The sequence below is a fragment of the Erpetoichthys calabaricus genome, chromosome 4 (genome assembly GCF_900747795.2).
Source record: "Erpetoichthys calabaricus chromosome 4, fErpCal1.3, whole genome shotgun sequence".
Taxonomy (NCBI): domain Eukaryota; kingdom Metazoa; phylum Chordata; class Cladistia; order Polypteriformes; family Polypteridae; genus Erpetoichthys; species Erpetoichthys calabaricus.
In genome coordinates this window covers 26,970,332-26,988,383 of record NC_041397.2, presented here as the reverse complement: position 1 = coordinate 26,988,383, position 18,052 = coordinate 26,970,332, and the positions used below count along the sequence as shown (strand labels likewise).

The 18,052-nt window shown below is 35.5% G+C and overlaps 1 protein-coding gene across 1 annotated transcript in view; it reads right to left on the bottom strand.

Moving 5' to 3' along the window:
- The window catches only part of LOC114649902 (short transient receptor potential channel 4-like), a 146,564-nt gene that overhangs the window by 31,132 nt on the left and 97,380 nt on the right, over window positions 1–18,052 (bottom strand). The window contains exons 6-8 of the mRNA XM_028799272.2: window positions 5,417–5,739; window positions 597–792; window positions 139–333 (exon numbers count right to left, since the gene is read on the bottom strand). Coding sequence (XP_028655105.1) covers window positions 139–333; window positions 597–792; window positions 5,417–5,739 — 714 coding nt within the window. The remainder of the gene's footprint in view (window positions 1–138; window positions 334–596; window positions 793–5,416; window positions 5,740–18,052) is intronic.

The window sequence follows — 18,052 nt, the reverse complement described above, 5'->3', positions numbered from 1 at the left end:
ATACACAGTATTATATGCCCATAATGGTACACAATTATCAAATATAAGGTATTAAACATGTGCCGGGTTCCACTTGGTAGAATATACAGTAATACTATTTTGATGTGTATATACTTAATGGAAATTTTGTATACTTACTCCAAGAGATCCAAGACTCTCTGGCCTTTTTGTGATTTTCACTTTACACACATGTCTCTTGATCCATTTCAACAAGTGCCAAACTGATTTAGGGCTTGGAATGATATTAAATGGTGGAGGTAATGTTCCGCCTTCTTCAAAATAACTCATCCAAAGTTTTGTCCTTGCAAATTTCCACTCAATATCTGCATGATCCTAAAGTTAATAGAGTTAGTGACCATGTATGGTTAAGAAGCAGATTAAAGAATAATGTGTAACAGCAATAATATACATGTTGTACTTTAAAAAAAATGTGTTTTATGGTTTTTCATTTTAGAAACATATACATTCTTAGATTAAACTTAAACGTAATTAAAATATAAGTGCAATTCACCAATTTAAAACCCTTATTTATGGAATAGTCATCAAAAAAAAAATAAAACAATTAAATATATGTAATTAAATAAGAGAAAACTTACTGCAATAAGCTGATATGAATTGTTCATCATGGCAATTAACATATTTAGGAGGACTACAAGTGAAATCACATTATATGTTCCAAACATTGTAGCCCCAACAAATTCTGTAAACTCATGCTTTGCTTCAACATTTGTTACATGCAGACCAATTAACCCAAATATGGACCAGAATAAGGACTGTAGTGTCTCAAACAACCTAAAATATAAACAAAACACGTTTTATTAATTCCATATTTAAAAGTTTATATATTTTCAGATAACAAGAACATCAAAGTAGAAATTTTACTTTAGAATTAGACAATGATAATACATTTTAGTCAAGCTAGGAAGCCAATTTGACTAAATGAATCTGGATCTTAGAATGTAGTATTTAATCAACAATTTAATCATAAGATGAAGTTAAGGCTATTGGGCTATAGTCTAAATAATGTATTTCATTACAATCGTTTTTAACACCATGTTCTTCACTTATATAAAAATTATTTTCTGTAATAAATTCACAGGTGAGGAAAAATCAAATTGGGTCTGCAACAGATTTTCCTCCCTACACGATTACTGGCTTGTTCCACATCAGTTTTTGTCCATTGGTTTATTATTTGTGTCTTTATTCTAAAATGGTACATAGTAATTGTTCATTCTGTTTAGGGGAATAGAGGGAATAGAGAATAGAGATTCTGGAAATCTGTCTCCAAATTACAACATCAGAAAGATTTAGACAAGACCTGGCCATTCACCCCAACAAAGCTTGCCAGTCAGATCCTCTCAATTCCTCCAATATAACATCAAGTCGAGTTCTGAAGGTTCCTGAAGTCCTACTGCCTACCACACCACTTGGTAACTCATTCCATATGTCTATGGCTCACTGTATGAAGAAAAACTTCCTAACATCTGTGCAAAATTTAGCCTTAACAAGTTTCCAACTGTGTCCACATGTTCTTAATGTACTCATTTTAAAGTAACAGCCTCTATTCACTGTACTAATTCCCTTCATAATTTTAAATATTTCAATCACGTCATGTCTTAATCTCCATTTGCTTAAACTGAAAAGGCTCAGATCTTTTAATCTTTCCTCATAACTCATCCCTGTAGCCCTGGAATCAGCCTTCTCTGGAATTTTCTAGAACTGCTATGTCTTTTTTGTAGCCTGGAGACCAAAAAAGCTGCACACAGTACTTCAGATTAGACCACACAAGTGCATTATAAAGCTTCAGCACAGCGTCATTGGACGCTTTGTTAGGCTTCTTAATAGCTTCTGAACACTGTCTGGAAGTAGATAGTGACAAGTCCACTAGGACTCCTAAATCCTTCTCATAGGGTGTACTTTTGATTTTCAGAACTACTATGGTCTATTCACACCTAAAACTTTTACTTTCATTTTGTACTTACATTAAATTTCATCTCTCACAAATCTGCTGAAGCCTGTATGCTGTCCAAGTCCCTCCGTATTGATTGAACAGATCTGAGATTATCTGTCAATTTACCTAGCTTGATATCATTTGCACACTTAACCAGCTTGTTATATATAATAAAAATAGCAATGGCGCCAGCACTGACCCATGTAGGACATCACTTTTAACATCACCAGTTTCAGATAAGGTTCTTCACACCGTCACCCTCTGCTTCCTATGTCTGAGTCAATTTTGCGCCCATCTACAAAGTACACCCTCAACTCTCATGTGGCTTGTTATCAAATACTTATTGAAAGTCAATGTAAATAATTTCACATGTACCACTCTGTTTGCATCCTTTTGTTTCTTCCTCATAGGATTCCAACCTGTTAATAAAACATGACCTTCCTGGTCTGAACCCATACTGACTGTTCAGTAAGACTCCTGTTCTTGCCATGTGTTGCTCAACAGTATCCTTAATAATTCCTTCAATTAATTTACCTATGATACTATACTTGTTGACATTTGGGAGGACATGCATGTTAGTTGAACATATAAGTGAGAATTTCAATATATTCTGTATGTGTGACAATAATACTAACATTAATAATAATGCATTGTTTATATAAAAGAAACCCATTGTGAAATTATGGGAATAACACAGATAAATATATGGCTGTTGTTTTCAGGATCTGAAGACTCCTGAAGGCAAATCCCTGCATGTAATGCAAAAGATTTCATTATATAATAAAGCAGATGTGGGCACTAATTTCCTGCCTGATCTTTGTGTGAGAAAGTGGAGACTGACATCTGTTAGGAAAAATTCTGGGGAAAAAAAAAAAACAAACACCAAGCACAAAGAAGAGGGAAACATTAGAAAATTAGTGGTGAGAAAGAAAGGTTGTATTTTTTGCAGGGTAAAAATAAGCAGTTTGTTTTTCCTGTTGCTAATTCATAATTCTATATGTGTCTTCTTTCGTCTGCTGTATATTGTTCCTACTGGGCATGCACAATGTAAAATGGGGTCATGCATTCTGTGAGGACAGCAGAAAATGACCGCATTAGCCAGTCAAGCTAAAAAAGAACTGAAATAGCCCTACTGACTAACAGGGCATTTGGCCAGTATCATCTTCTTTAGCAGTTTGACATCATCACTTGCCTAACAAATCTCAACTGTCAGCAGTTAAGTGCTTCTTGATCCACCACTACAAAAATCCAGGTCAAAGTGCAAAATAAGCGACTGTTCTTTGTATTGACAGTGCTCCTGTTGCAAATTGCTTCTACTGGACATTCAAGATACAAACTTACTTTACAGTCATCATGATGTGTTCTTGCTGTCCCACGAGTGTAACTTACTGCAGTAACGCCACCAGTAACTTGTATACATGTTGATTATGACTTCAGTTTGCATTAGTGAATCTGAGTTTATTTAGCAGCCAGGTAATCTAACATCTATCACTCAACTACATTTTAATGGTCTGGTGATTAAAAAAAGCTTGTTATTCATTATTCTTTCTGGACAGATAGACTTTGACAGTAAAACCTTGATCATGAATTTTGTGTGATTAATAGCTGAATTATTGGGTTTTGACCTTTTAAATTTATTTTTCAGTCATGTAAATCCATCTGACATTCCTACCATATACTGTAGCTATGTGATAATAAAAATTGATTTATTGCTGAATTGATATTGCTACAGTGTAAGTCACTTTTGACTGCTTTAATTTTTTAATAGCTGATAACATAGTCAATTTAGAGGACTTTGCTTCTCATCCATTCAGTTTGTGCTTGCTTAGTCTTCCTGGCACTTTCCCGTCCATGTTCTGAGATTGCCCTGTGGTTTCCCACTTCCCATATTACTCAGCTATAAAGTTTGTTTTCTTTCTTCTATAATACTTTTAGCAGATGACTCTTCCATTTCTTTCTATTGCATTTTATAGCTGGCAAAATCATTTTAGCTTTTACATGGCAAACTCTTGAACCAAAGGAGGTGAAATGAACTTATATTTAACTTCACTGTTTGGTGTGTGTTGCTTGAAATATTTAATTCAACTTTCTTTCTGAACACCTTCAAATTTTTTTACATAGATTCAACTACAGAGTGTTTGGAGAGGTATATGTTAACAGGAGTATTGTGTGATTGAAAAATTAAGGTGAAGATAAAAGGTAAAGTTTTTAAAACAGTGGTAAGACAAGCAATGATGTATGAATCTGAGGGTTGGGCAATAAAGGGAGCGCAGAATAATAAGTTGGATGTGTAGAGTAAAAACAAAGGACAGAATAAGTAATGAGACAATCAGAGGTACAATAAACGTTGGGAGAGATATCTAAGAAAGTACAGAAAAGTAAGTTTATGTGTTATGGACGTGATGATGAAAGAAAATGAATATGTGGGCAAAACAGTGATGGAAATAGAAGTACAGGGGAAGAGAAAGCAATTAAGGCCAAAGCAGAGGTGGATGGATAAAGCAAAAGAAGACTGGAAGGAAAAGGGCATGACCGGGGAGGAGATGCAGGACCAAGGTGTATGGAGAAAGTTAATCATGAACATTGACCCCACATAGAAGTGGGAAAAGATGAAGAAGAAGAAGAAGATTCTGTTTTTAGTTCTGCTTTAATTTTCATCTATAAGGTCCAACCCAAATGGTCAATTAGCACACTTCTTTATTTGAACTGACCAATACACTTATGTTTTATGTACATTCTGACAGCCTGGCAGGAATTCGCAGGAACTAATTTTTGGCAGAAAATTTCCATTTATAGTGATAATTCTTAAGTGCATACAGAAGTCTTCTACCTCCTTTTGATTTTCCTCTCATATATGTACATACTGTATCGCCAACTGCTGAAATGAAAAATTTATTTGAGAGTGCATTTAGCAATAAAATGTATAATGGGGCAACAAATGTTTATGTATTTGACTAGAAAGACTGAATATAATGCATATTCTAATCCTTGGCTTTTACAAACACTTGAAACATGTTTTCTTTTGAAGTATTGTGCTAAGTGGGCTGAAGCAGCTGAGCTGTAACACATGCTCTTTTGGTAGGTTTATGAATTTTGAACACATTTGTCATTTATTCATTCTGGTTCACTAGGCTTTATCTTCTTCCTAGGCAGTACTACAAACAAATAAATTATTGTGGACAGAAGTTGGCCTAAAACTCTAACAATTTCAAAGATAAAAATCATATCTTTCTTTTTCTCATAATTATAACCTTTACTTTTCAAAGCACTGTCTATTCAAATCCAAACAAGATAATTTGATTTGGAATAGGAATTATTATTATTATGTTTTATTGTAAATTGTGTGTTACAAATTGTCATTTGTGATAACCATAAATAATACTTCCTTAAATACATTAAAAAGACAGTTTAAGAAAGTCAAATTTGTTTATGGGAAAATAGTTATGGGTAAGAGAGACCACTTACGTTGAAAATGCGTTGTTTTGCTTTTCACATCTTATTCCTTTACAGACTAAAGTTGTATCATTTGCATTAGTTTCATAGTAAAAGTACAATTGATTTAATCCATTTGCAAAGGCTAGCAGTACCAAGCAATATATGAATAAAAATTTTAAGATATCTAGTAACATTCTTCCAAGTGATATCTGTAGAGGTCCAAGATGGGAGTTTGCTGTAAACAGAGAAATTAACCTCAGAGAGCTAAAAATATTTGCAATGGCAAAAAAAGCCTCTGCCATGAGAGTTGGATGCCACATGTCCCAATCTGCCCGTTTCGTTAACCCATTGTGCTGTGAACAAATAAAAGACAGGAAAAAACAAAGTTAAAAAAACTGAAGTTGCAAATTTGAAATCCATGTAACACAGTGGATAGTAATTAGAGAAGCTGTTTTACTTTCTTGGTTAAAATATTTGCATGGCCAGTGGTTACTTGGTATGTATGGGTATTTTCCAGGTGCTCCAATTTTCTCTCACACACGTGCATACAGGCAACTCTAAATTATCTCTTTATGAGCAAGTATGGGTGTGTGACACAATGTGTCTTCCAAAGGATTTGTACCTTTGTGATGGCTCAGTGCTGCCACTCTTGTCTGGGAGCCTCTTGAACCCGAAACCATTGATAATGCAACTAGTCGAGCCAGCAGATAAGGACACAACTCAAAACAAGTAGAAGGTGCAAAAGTTATTTTATTAAAACACAATTCAAGGAAGTGTCCTAAAAAGTGCAGTACTCAAAGATGTTCAGTAAATAAATAATCCATAAAAACTGTGTATAGTATGGAGATTAAAACCCAATAAACAAACATTCCTTTAAAAACTGAGGTTCAAATCCACATAGCGACAATCTTTTAAAAAACACATGAGCCCCAGTGCTTCCCTTCTTACATGGTGTCCCCTACCCTTATCCTATTCAGACCTTGCAGTGGGAGGAGACACCTGCTGACAGGTGCAGTCAACCTTCTTATTTGGGCTCAGTTCCCTGCCGCCCTATGCAGGACAACCCGATGAGCCCTACAAGCCTCTCACGCCACTCCCTTTCCGCCCTTATGGGGAGATGCAGTCAGTCGGGCTGCTCCTACTCCAAAAAAAGTGCTCAGTAGCTTCCATGGCCCTGAGGCTCACTCCCAACAACCTGCCTCACTCCATTCACCTCGGGCACACTCGCTCTCCATCTTCCAAGTCCTTTTAACCTCCTTCGCGTCTACCTCTCTTGGTCACAGGCCAGTCTGTTTTCCTCTTGACCTCCGATCTGCTTTTTTCTCTCCTCCTGCACTTACGCTTCCCTTTTAAAACAGGGACATGGCACTACTGCAGCACTCAGCACCTGCTACAGTCAATTAGGGTTGCGGACACTACCATGGCCCCACACAAAGCCACAAGTGTGACAATTAGAACCATTTATTTATTAATATGGGCACCTTTCTCAGCCGCAGACCCCAATTTACCACAGCCTTATCTGGGGTAGTTATTACCTTTCATTTTGCAGTTTTGTAGCTTTCCATGCAATTCTTATTGTAACAAGACTCTTCACAAAATTAATGACAAAATAAATACTATTTTTGAGCCAATTCCCATTACAAACTCCTGACAACACAGAGCATAAGGCAGGAGTCACTACTGGTTGAGATGCAAGACCACTGATACATATATTAACACTCACCTAAAGTGAGTCAGTTTAGTTACCATATATCCTTAAGCTTATTGGAATCTGTGAGGAAGGTGGAATACTCCAGTGCCATCTCCATGCAGACAGAATCTCTAGATATATTATTATTGCCATAAACTGTTTTGGGGCATTTTCCTTTAAATGTCTAGCAAAAATTCTTTTAATACTGAATATGCTTCAGTTTTAAAAAAAAAAACGTTTTGCTCTGTAGCAGTGACCATGTTTCTTGAACCTACACTGTAGCTGAAATGCATGAATATGCATGAAAATCTGAGGATACTACAGAAAAGTTGAAGAAAACATAATGTTTTATATTGTAGAAAGCAAAATAGAAACAAAATTTGAAATGTGCTGCCAAAGCAGATCTTCATCTTTGCCAAATATAGTTTTGGATTAAGAATGCTGAGCTTAATATCTTTACTTCTGCCACATACACTTAATATTTTGCATGAATAAACTCAACATACAGTAAAATTGTTTGTAATTGTAGCTTTTCTTCAGAAAGTTAATTTTGTTTGATAAAAGCAATGCTAAATCATCTGCAGAGTTGTTCTTTGAACCCTTAAAAAGTATTAAATGAGTTCTAGGAACTCAACCCTTTACATGTTTCTAGTAATTGCAATTTTTATTAAGAAATCTATTATTTAGCAACTGCACTTTATCATTACATACAGTAAAAATTTTTATTTTCAGTATGAGTTCTGAAACAGTAATCAGCTTTGTGTACAAGTTGACGAATATGATTTTATGTATCTTTTTGATGCTGTCATATTAATCATTTTTGTATCAGAAATATTTTGCATTAGTAAAATCAGTAATATTTTATGTCATTTTTTCTGTGTCCACCTGGTTGCTACACTCTTAAAAATAAAGGTGTCAGAGAGTTCATTCAGAGTGATGTTTCCTAAAAGACCCATCCACATGGAGGTTCCTGAAAACTTCAATCTATTTAGCTCTGTAACAAGATTCATTCAGTAAATAACCAATAGATTTTTGATTTTAAAAGGACTCTTACTGCATACAATAACACAGGCAAAGATTAGGTTTTATTAATCTTTTGGTGTTCTGATAGGTAGCCTACTATACATTAAAGATTTAATTTTTTTCCCTTATATATTGTGAAGCTTTTCAAAGCACATAGAACCAAATTCATATGCAAAGAACCCTTTGCAGAATGAAATGGTGCTCAGTCAAACAATAATTCTACAAAAAATAACACAACCCAGTAAAGAACCACAAAAAGCCACTAATCATTATTTTTAAGAGCATAGGGTTGTGTTTAAAATCGGCAAAACATGTAGAAGAAGGGTAAAAAAAAAATCATAATAAAAATAACAAATAAGGGTCTGAAAATAAGAAAATTGGTCTTATCAGCCTATTCTGTAGCATGAAGTTATACGCTAGCAACAGCAACATGTCAGTAAATTTTGTTCAGGCCACATGAATGAGGTTTATAACTATAATACTAATGACTGATAACTTCGTGAGGTGGGTAATACATAAGTGAAAATAACGATAAAATGATATGCACATTGGGAAAGCAAAGACCCAACACAACTAGGTTTGACTTACTAAACCAGACCAATGTGGTACTGACTACCACCACATTTTCCCAGCAGAACACTTCACCTATAACAATGGTTAGTGCAACAAGCAACACCAAGAGGAAAATTGGCATCTCTAATTGAAGAGGAAAATGCCACCAAGAGGGAAATGGATCAGGTTTGTATTTTTTTACCAGACCAAATAGACAACCCATGTTATCAAATATTAGTAAAAACATGATGTCTACATTGATTACTTAATTTCAACTTATGTCTTAGACAGATAGCATGGCTAGTACTATACCAATTTGTTTTTTGAAGCAGTAAGATACACTTTTTCACTATCCTTTGTTTTATGCTTGGATGGGATGAAGATTATGAAGACATTAAGTGCTTTATGAAGCATTGAGCAGCTGGTCAGAAAAACAGCTCTCCAAGATTAAAAATAAAACATCAATGGTAGACAAGTAAAGATGTACAGCCATACCATATCTTGTAAAGTTAGTCGAAAATGCTTAGACCTAGATACACTTTAATCTAATATATCTGGGCTGAGCTGGTAGCCTTTATAGTTATTTTACAGGAGTTATTATACCAGTTGCAGTGGGTTGGCGTCCTGCCCAGGGTTTGTTTCCTGCCTTGCGCCCTGTGTTGGCTGGGATTGGCTCTAGCAGATCCCCGTGACCCTGTAATTAGGATATAGCGGGTTGGATAATGGATGGATGGATATTATACCAGTTCTGAAAGAATACAATTCATACTGTAGTTTGCATTAGAATATTGCTGCATCTAATTTACTGTTTGGAGTTATTGAACACAACCCAAATCGTGAAGACAATAAAGCATGCTCTGTGAGAAACAGTGCCAGTCACATTAGGTCTTTTGGGGTCTTTGCAAAGATTGTTTCAGTATATATAAGCAAACTCGATTGACTTAGTAACTGTCAGTCACTCACTCATGAACAAAAACACTATTTCTCGAATAACTGTAAAACAAATTTGTCAAAATAGTACTAGGTCAGAAGGTATCCGCTAAGAAAGTATTTTAATATTTAGGGGTAAACCAACCCAATAGTAAAAATAATACTACAAAATCTCAAAAATACCTTGATGGATTTGATTGGACATTGGTGACATTATAGAAAAAACTGCCACATGTTTTTATTTCTTGATAGTTGTCAATAAAATTGGTGTGTTAGAATATTCCAACATGTCCTTTCCTCATCAAAATGCTGCCTTGTATGCAAATGAAGCTTGCCAGGCAGAACAGCAGCATTAGCAATTGGGTCAAAGGAGTGTAAAAGGCAAAGTATACTGCACAAGGAAAAGATGGGATCAGAGCTTTGATTTCACATACTAACATCAACACTCTTTGATCTGAACTCCTCTCTCCCCATTCTTCAATATCGTGTACTAAAATAAACATGCTTCGATCTCCAATAGTGATAACTCCACACCATGTACATAGACCTAACACTCTTCAATATCATATAATAAAATAAATTAGCTCTGATCTCCAAGGAAGACCACTAAACAAAAATGTCATGCAATATTTGTAATGCATCGTGAGGGTAAACAAGATGTGAAAAACACACAGCACCTCCTGCATGGTTTCACTTCAGCCATTGAACAGGATGATATGTAGCATGAGCTGTGAAGTGAAAGGAGGAAGGTTCGGCAAAGCTCAAGTAAGATATGTTTAGCAATAAAGTTTGAGTCAAGTAGTCAGAGAAGGAGGGAGAAATACAGCAGAAGTGGTTTTCTTGTGTCCACCTCAAGCAGGTAGGAATGAGTCTGTTTAAATACCTTTTCCCTCGGTTAACACATCCCACAAGACCAAAAGGGAGAGGGATAGCTCTCGGAATTATTTCTTAACACCTGTTCTCTTCTATACAATTCTTACTTCTCTCTGGTTTTGAACTTCACTCCTTCATAAGAAGTTCTTCCCTTCATTGTTTACATTGTTTACAATTCTGTGTTTTATTTTCTCTACCAAGAAAGACATCACCACAATACATTTATGGGGAGAAAACCAGTGCTTGAAATGGCCTGGTATACATTCCTCCAGCAACTGTTTAAGAAACTTTGAAACCATAGTACTGGCTGTTCCACTTCAACCACAACACAGAACAACCCCAAAATTAAAATGTTCAATTCATTGCACTGCCTAAATGTTCAACTTCTTAACAACATTGTTGTTTGTAACAAGTTAAAGTACAATATGATTCAGTGTTGTAACTTCCATATCTGGCTATGGCTAGGGCAAAAAATAAGCTTAAACATCCAACTGATAAAAAACATGAAATGTAATGATTGAGTAAACGACACCAACAAATGAAAATTATAAACATTCAACAACAACAACAACAATAATAACAGAAATAATAGTAAAAATTCACTGTTTTTTTTACTGATTAACCATTTCAATTCAAAAGAATAGTTTCCTCTCACATTGTCTTTTGCAGTGTCTGTCAACCAAGGCCAAAGCCAGACACTAGGAAAAGCAGGAATTGATCAATGTCAGGAATGTTTTAGTCATGTGCAATTGTATGTAGCATATTCAGGGGCAAGGTGCTCCAGCTAACTAATAATATTAGCCTCTGGCAAAAAATAAAAACAACAAATGTTGTTCACAAAAAAAGTACTGTGTTAATTACATAGTACTTCTCATAAAATCTACTCTCTCTCTATACATAAAAATGTCTATCCATCCGGCATCCACAACATGGCTGAATTGTTAGTGAACCAAGGCAAGTGACCAACTTAAGATGTGGCATACAGTATTCAAGTTCTAGAATGTTTAATGAAAAAAGGCAACAAGAAGCACAAAGAGAGAAGGATGTAAGGGCTAGAATGTTCAATGAAAAAGGCAACAAGACCTAAAAAGAGAGGGATATAAGGCATATATGGTGAACTGAGGTTTGTAAATGCACAACACGATCAAAACAGATGGATTTACCATTGAACAATTAAACCCATTTTAATAAATAGAAGTTTTGCTATGCTAGCACATAACATTAAATACATGTATGTATAATGTATTTATATTATACAAATAGCTTGTCCATATGGAAAATTGTTAAAATATTTTTAATTTATTCACTATAGATGTTTTTTACCAAATAATTATAGGAACACAAATGTCTAAAACAATATCAAATAATGGAGAGTTGTATGTAACAAGATAGCCTTAAACAGCCAACTACAAAAATGAATTAACATGCAGAGAAGTGTCCTCTTATTTTGCCATGCATTTTTGGGATTTATTTATTCTGGACAATGCTAAATATATATGCATATCCAAAAAGAAATATAACAAAAGGAAAGAAACTAAAAATAAATAAAGATGAGTAAAAAATTGTGTACACTTACAGAAAATGGAAAGGGAGTGTAGCAATAAGAGGATGAAGTTATTTGACAAAGGCAATATTGTCTTATTATTTTTAAGAACAGATAGGGCTAGCCACCTGCATAAGATTTTATTTTTAGTTGATTAATTTTAAATGGTAAAAGTTTTAGTTAAGGCCAATGAGTGAACAGCATGACCTTTTCACATTAAGGGTCTTGCATATTAACTGAGTGAATGTCTAAATGTATTTCTGTTAAACTGACTTTTTGAGGACAGTGTGGGATAAGGATTATGTTTGTCCTTCTATTTGATATCTGAATCAGTGTTTTATTTCTATGAGCTTCAAAAAATTGAATTCAAGCAACTGATGTTGTTATGACAATGAAGCAAAGTAACTATAACCTTCAAAATTCACTGACCTCCTTTGTTAGAAAAGTATGTTGCTGGTCCTAGTGAGTAATCTGTTCATAATTCCCCTGCTGGGAATAAACTAATTGCAGTCTTTTCAAACATCATGCAAGATCAAAAGAATAATTTAACATTAGCTGCAGGATGCAGCTGAAGTCTACTTGTGTAACTTGCTACACTTGTGGAATGTCACTTTTTTCATCTTTATCTTTTTCTGTACCAGCACTTTTAGAAGGTGTGAAAATTTTATTTTAAAACTATGACTAAGCCTTTTCTGAACTGCATGCACTTTAGACTGTTCTGTTCTAAAACTATTATTTATTGATTTATTTATTCTGTTTATTATATCCCTCTATTGAAAGAAAGAAGTTCAGAATATTATTTTATTAAATTTATATGTGTATATACGTATGTTTAAACTTTTTCCATGCTATTTTATTTTCTGTCACATTTTCATGAATATACAGTATATCCATGCATGTATTCTGAACCTGTACCTTAACAAAAGCAAAGCATAAAAATAAACTGAACTGAAAAATAAAATTTTACAGGTAAAATGTAATCAAAGTTGACTGGGTGAAATATAATATGTGAACCAAATCAAAAAAAAAAAAAAATATATATATATATGACATTTTTTTAAGTTATAGTATAATTGTTTTATTTACTGCTTTTGATTTAGAGGGTATTAAAACAGTATAAAGCATTATATTAAGACATGAGTATTGAAAAGTGACAATTAAAAATAGTTAAATAATAATAAAAAAATGTAAAAAGTATTTTAAGTGAAAATTTATGATTGACTATAGAACTGTTGTAAGTAATGGAAGCACTGCTTCATATACCAACACCAGTAAAATTCTAAAATGCTAAAAATTATACTGGTAGCAAGAATGTGAATTAAAAAATTGGACTGACAAAGTGACACAAGTGTACATAAAATAACTATATAAAATGAAAAACTATAGATGCCAAGCATGGTCATAGCACATTATGTCTACTAATTTGTTACTAAATAATAGCAAAGCCATTAGTGTTTTTCAAAGTTGGCTTTTTTCTGATTTCTAACACAATTCTGAAAACAAACAGACAGACAATGTGGCAGAAATCACAGAATGTGCTCCCTATTTCTGAAGAGCTGGACTGGATATGTGAAGGTTGCAAAATGTCACCAGTGACATGTATGGCGTGCTAATTATTCAACCTGCCTGTGTTACAGTTGGGCGATATGGCAAAAAAATAAAACCTTGATTTTTTTTACAATGTATGGATGATTTATGATTTATTTGAATTCTTCAACATTTAAATTATTTCACCTATTCTTTAGAGAATAAAACACAAAATGGGAAGGTTGTACACATTTTGCAAACTAAAAATACAACTATCCCCTTTTTAGAAATACAAAAACATAAATATATACAGTACATATTTACATATACATATATATATATATATTATTGCTGGGCAATGATTAAAATATTTTAATCGTGATTAATCGCAGACAATCATAACAATCACATTGTTATCTGCAAAATTCAATAATGAACTCAAAAGTAGTGTACTGTGTGTATTTGGTTTGCAAACACTTTAAACAAATTAGGTGTTTTTTAACAGCAGTATTACCTTTACATAGTATCAGTTAAAATATTTCTTGTAAATCTCAACATAAACATTAATTTAATCAAATCAAATATAAAAAAAAGCTATTTGCCAGTGCCAGGGCATTAACATTTTATCTAGTCTGTTATAGAAAAACAAGTTACCCTCAGAGTCCAGAGCCACGATCACAACATTATAACGGGAACCTTCCGAGCAACAGCAAGTTAACATTTCTAAATCTGTTTTCTTTTTTATCTCAACAGATACCAGCAGAAACATTTTCTTTTATCAGGGAGCAACATCTATGTTCAGTAGCAATTCTTTGAGGGCTAATATTTTTTTCCAAAAAACTCACAAAGCAATGGTTTCACACATAAATCTACATAAAAAGTCTGTTGCTGCCTATTGTGCCTGCTGTCGGCACCTGTTTGCAGTTTGTGGCAGCAGTGGCTGTGCGGGGGGCAGCTCGACGACCAGCAGGAATGCACGGTGGGCTGGCTGCCTAGCTGTCTTTGTGAGACAGGTGCACAGGGGTGGCAGCTACAGTGAGATGCAATATGGTTTGCACCTCCTGTCATCGTAAGTGTCTGTCCTCCCATGCAAACGTTGCCATAGGTGCATCAGCTACATGAACATGTTCAGCATCATGATCAGCTGGGGACCGATCAGCTGATGCCGGTACCTCACTTTCGTTTTCAATCTACATCTCCAGATCACTTGCATCAAAATCTGAGTCCTACAAATCAGTGTCTGATTCAGCAATAATACGAAAAAAGTCATCCATGGATTAATTTGCTTTGTGCATTCACTTTGGTATCTCTCTACATGCCATTTTAGAAGCTGTTTGCTCTTTGCTACTCATGCACGCGCAGGGAATCGAGGTCAAATCGACAAAGCTAACTTTCCTTCTAGCGAAAGTGTATCGAAAAACACTGTAACAAGAAGATCACTGATCTATATACATCGCTAGCAAGACTGAGGCTCTCAAAATAATAATAATAACAAAAACTGTGTTAACGTGATAATAACTATATACATAATACAGTAATCCCTCCTCCATCGCGGGGGTTGCGTTCCAGAGCCACCCGCGAAATAAGAAAATCCGCGAAGTAGAAACCATATGTTTATATGGTTATTTTTATATTGTCATGCTTGGGTCACAGATTTGCGCAGAAACACAGGAGGTTGTAGAGAGACAGGAACGTTATTCAAACACTGCAAACAAACAGTTGTCTCTTTTTCAAAAGTTTAAACTGTGCTCCATGACAAGACAGAGATGACAGTTCCGTCTCACTATTAAAAGACTGTAAACATATCTTCCTCTTCAAAGGAGTGCCCGTCAGGAGCATATAAAGTCACAGAGATAGAGAAAAGCAAACAAATCAATAGGGCTGTTTGGCTTAAGTATGCGAAGCACCGCGGCACAAAGCTGTTGAAGGCGGCAGCTCACACCCCCTCCGTCAGGAGCAGAGAGAGAGAGAGAGAGAGAGAAATAGAGAGAGAGAGAGAGACAGAGTTTGTTTTTCAAGCAAAAATCAATACGTGCCCTACGAGCTTTTAAGTATGCGAAGCACCGTGCAGCATGTCGTTTCAGGAAGCAGCTGCACAAAAGATAGCAACGTGAAGATAATCTTTCAGCATTTTTAGACGAGCATCCGTATCGTCTAGGTGTGCAAACAGCCCCCCTGCTCAATCCCCCTACGTCAGGATCAGAGAAAGTCAGCGCAAGAGAGACAGAGAAAAGTAAGTTGGGTAGCTTCTCAGCCATCTGCCAATAGCGTCCCTTGTATGAAATCAACTGGGCAAACCAACTGAGGAAGCATGTACCAGAAATTAAAAGACCCATTGTCTGCAGAAATCCGCGAACCAGCAAAAAATCTGCGATATATATTTAAATATGCTTACATATAAAATCCGCGATGGAGTGAAGCCGCGAAAGGCAAAGCGCGATATAGCGAGGGATTACTGTATAAATATAATTATACTATATATATACACACACACAGATATATTATTGCCAGTGGGGAAAGGTGTTTTTATATTTGCAACCCTTGTTCTTCTCTGCAGCTTCCACATTTCTTTTGCATCACTTGCAGGAAACTTCCTAAATTTGTGCAATTTTCCTTACAACTTTTTTTTTATTATTTATTTTCTATCCCTCACTGCTCTTTCCTATAGTTCAGTTATGCCTTCTGCTTCTATCACAGGTCAGTTTTCTTTATCTTTTTATTTGTTTTCCCAAATAAGCAGTTTAGCTTGCAGAGCACATCAGCCAGCTTCTTCCCTCTGCTATCAGTACAGCTCTCTGGAGTTTCTCACCTATAGAGTAGTGGTTTTCAACCTTCTTGACATGTGAAACATTTTCAGTTTGCAAATTTCCTCACTCTAATGAGACTAGAAGTTGGTCCCCTCTATCATCTGTGTCTTCTTAAAGTTCCTAGCACTTTCTTGCACATGTTCTGGGAATGTCCTCTGGCTGCGGCTCTCTGGCACTATGTGGCTCAGCCTCTCTTTATGATTCTTTCCCCATTTCTTTGTCCCCACTCCTTCCTTTTTCTCCTTCCTCACTTTCCCTTTCCCTCTCCCAGTGTAGGCTTTTAATGACTGCAATCACTGCAACTAAATTGCTTTTAGCCTCTGGCTAGAAATCACCTGTGCTTGTCTCTTTTCCAATCAGGAAGTCTTCATTTCACAATCTTACCCTTCTTGAACTTTCTACATCTCAGATCAACAACTCTTCCATCTCTACTATCCACAATGTGCTTCATGTTTTTCAGTTAGTAAAGAGATAATTGAGGGTTTCTCCATTCTCCTTTCTTCATATTTTATTTTATTTTTGACCCCTTACTTTGCCATACGCTCCTTCATGATATGTGTGTGTTCCGGTTTACCCACTAACTCTTTATTTTTTGACCATTACAGATTAAACACTGTGAGGCACTGGGTTGGAATTCTGTGGGCCTACATGTACTAGTGTTAGATGGATTGGATAGCAAGGGGGAGAGGGTGTTCCAGCTTATGGATTTATTAACAGTGGAGAATGCAATGGACTGACAAAATGTCTTGTCTGGTTTTCACAGACAGACAGCTGGAAATTACTTTCATAAATTACATTTACCTTACCTAATACATTTACCTTTGCCTTACCTGATTCTCACAGACCAGCAAAATATTTTAATGTATTTGTTGCTAGTCCAAGGACCAGCAGTTGAGATACACTGCAGCAGAGAAGTCTTTTCCTCCAATCACATAGCCTTCCAATCGCTCTTCACATGCAGAATGTTTAATCGTCTTTCCCATTGCAGCTTAGCCACAGTTGCTGGGTAAGAAGGCACAATGGGCATCTCTGGTGCATTCTTCCCCGACCTGCAGATAAGGTACGCACTTTTAGCGGACCTTGTATGGTGCATGCTCAAGAAGAGGCTTTATTTTTGTCCTGTGTTTTCTTGCATTGGTTACATTCTGCAGGCTGTTTTAAGTGCTGAAGTAAACTGAATGTGCTTCCAGTTTTAACATCTATAATTTTTGCAAACTTTGCTTTTTGCATTTCTACACTGATCACAGCCTTTCTTTGGAACAAGCTCATTTGAGAAGTGACACTTGTCATATTGCTTGCATTAATGTTTTGTCTGTACACACGTGACCAGCTAATCAAACTATGGTGTTTGCTGAATTGTTTAACTGTACTATTTGGTAACTTAAAAACTACAATTTTTGTTTTTGAATATAGCTTTAAAACATTAATTTAAATTAAATGATTTAGTCCTAGTTAAAGCAGATTAATGATGGCATTCGGTAATAAATACATAAGTACTTAAGGTGCTGTATCAAGTAAAGTTTCTTATAGTACAAACTATACACAAGAATATTCTGCTTCTTAAGTTTGTTGAACTCCATAATTTATCAAACTCCATAATGCTTTGCAGGCACAGTGGGTAGCGCTGCTGCCTCGCAGTTAGGAGACCCGGGTTCACTTCCCGAGTCCTCCCTGCATGGAGTTTGCATGTTCTCCCCGTGTCTGCATGGGTTTCCTCTGGG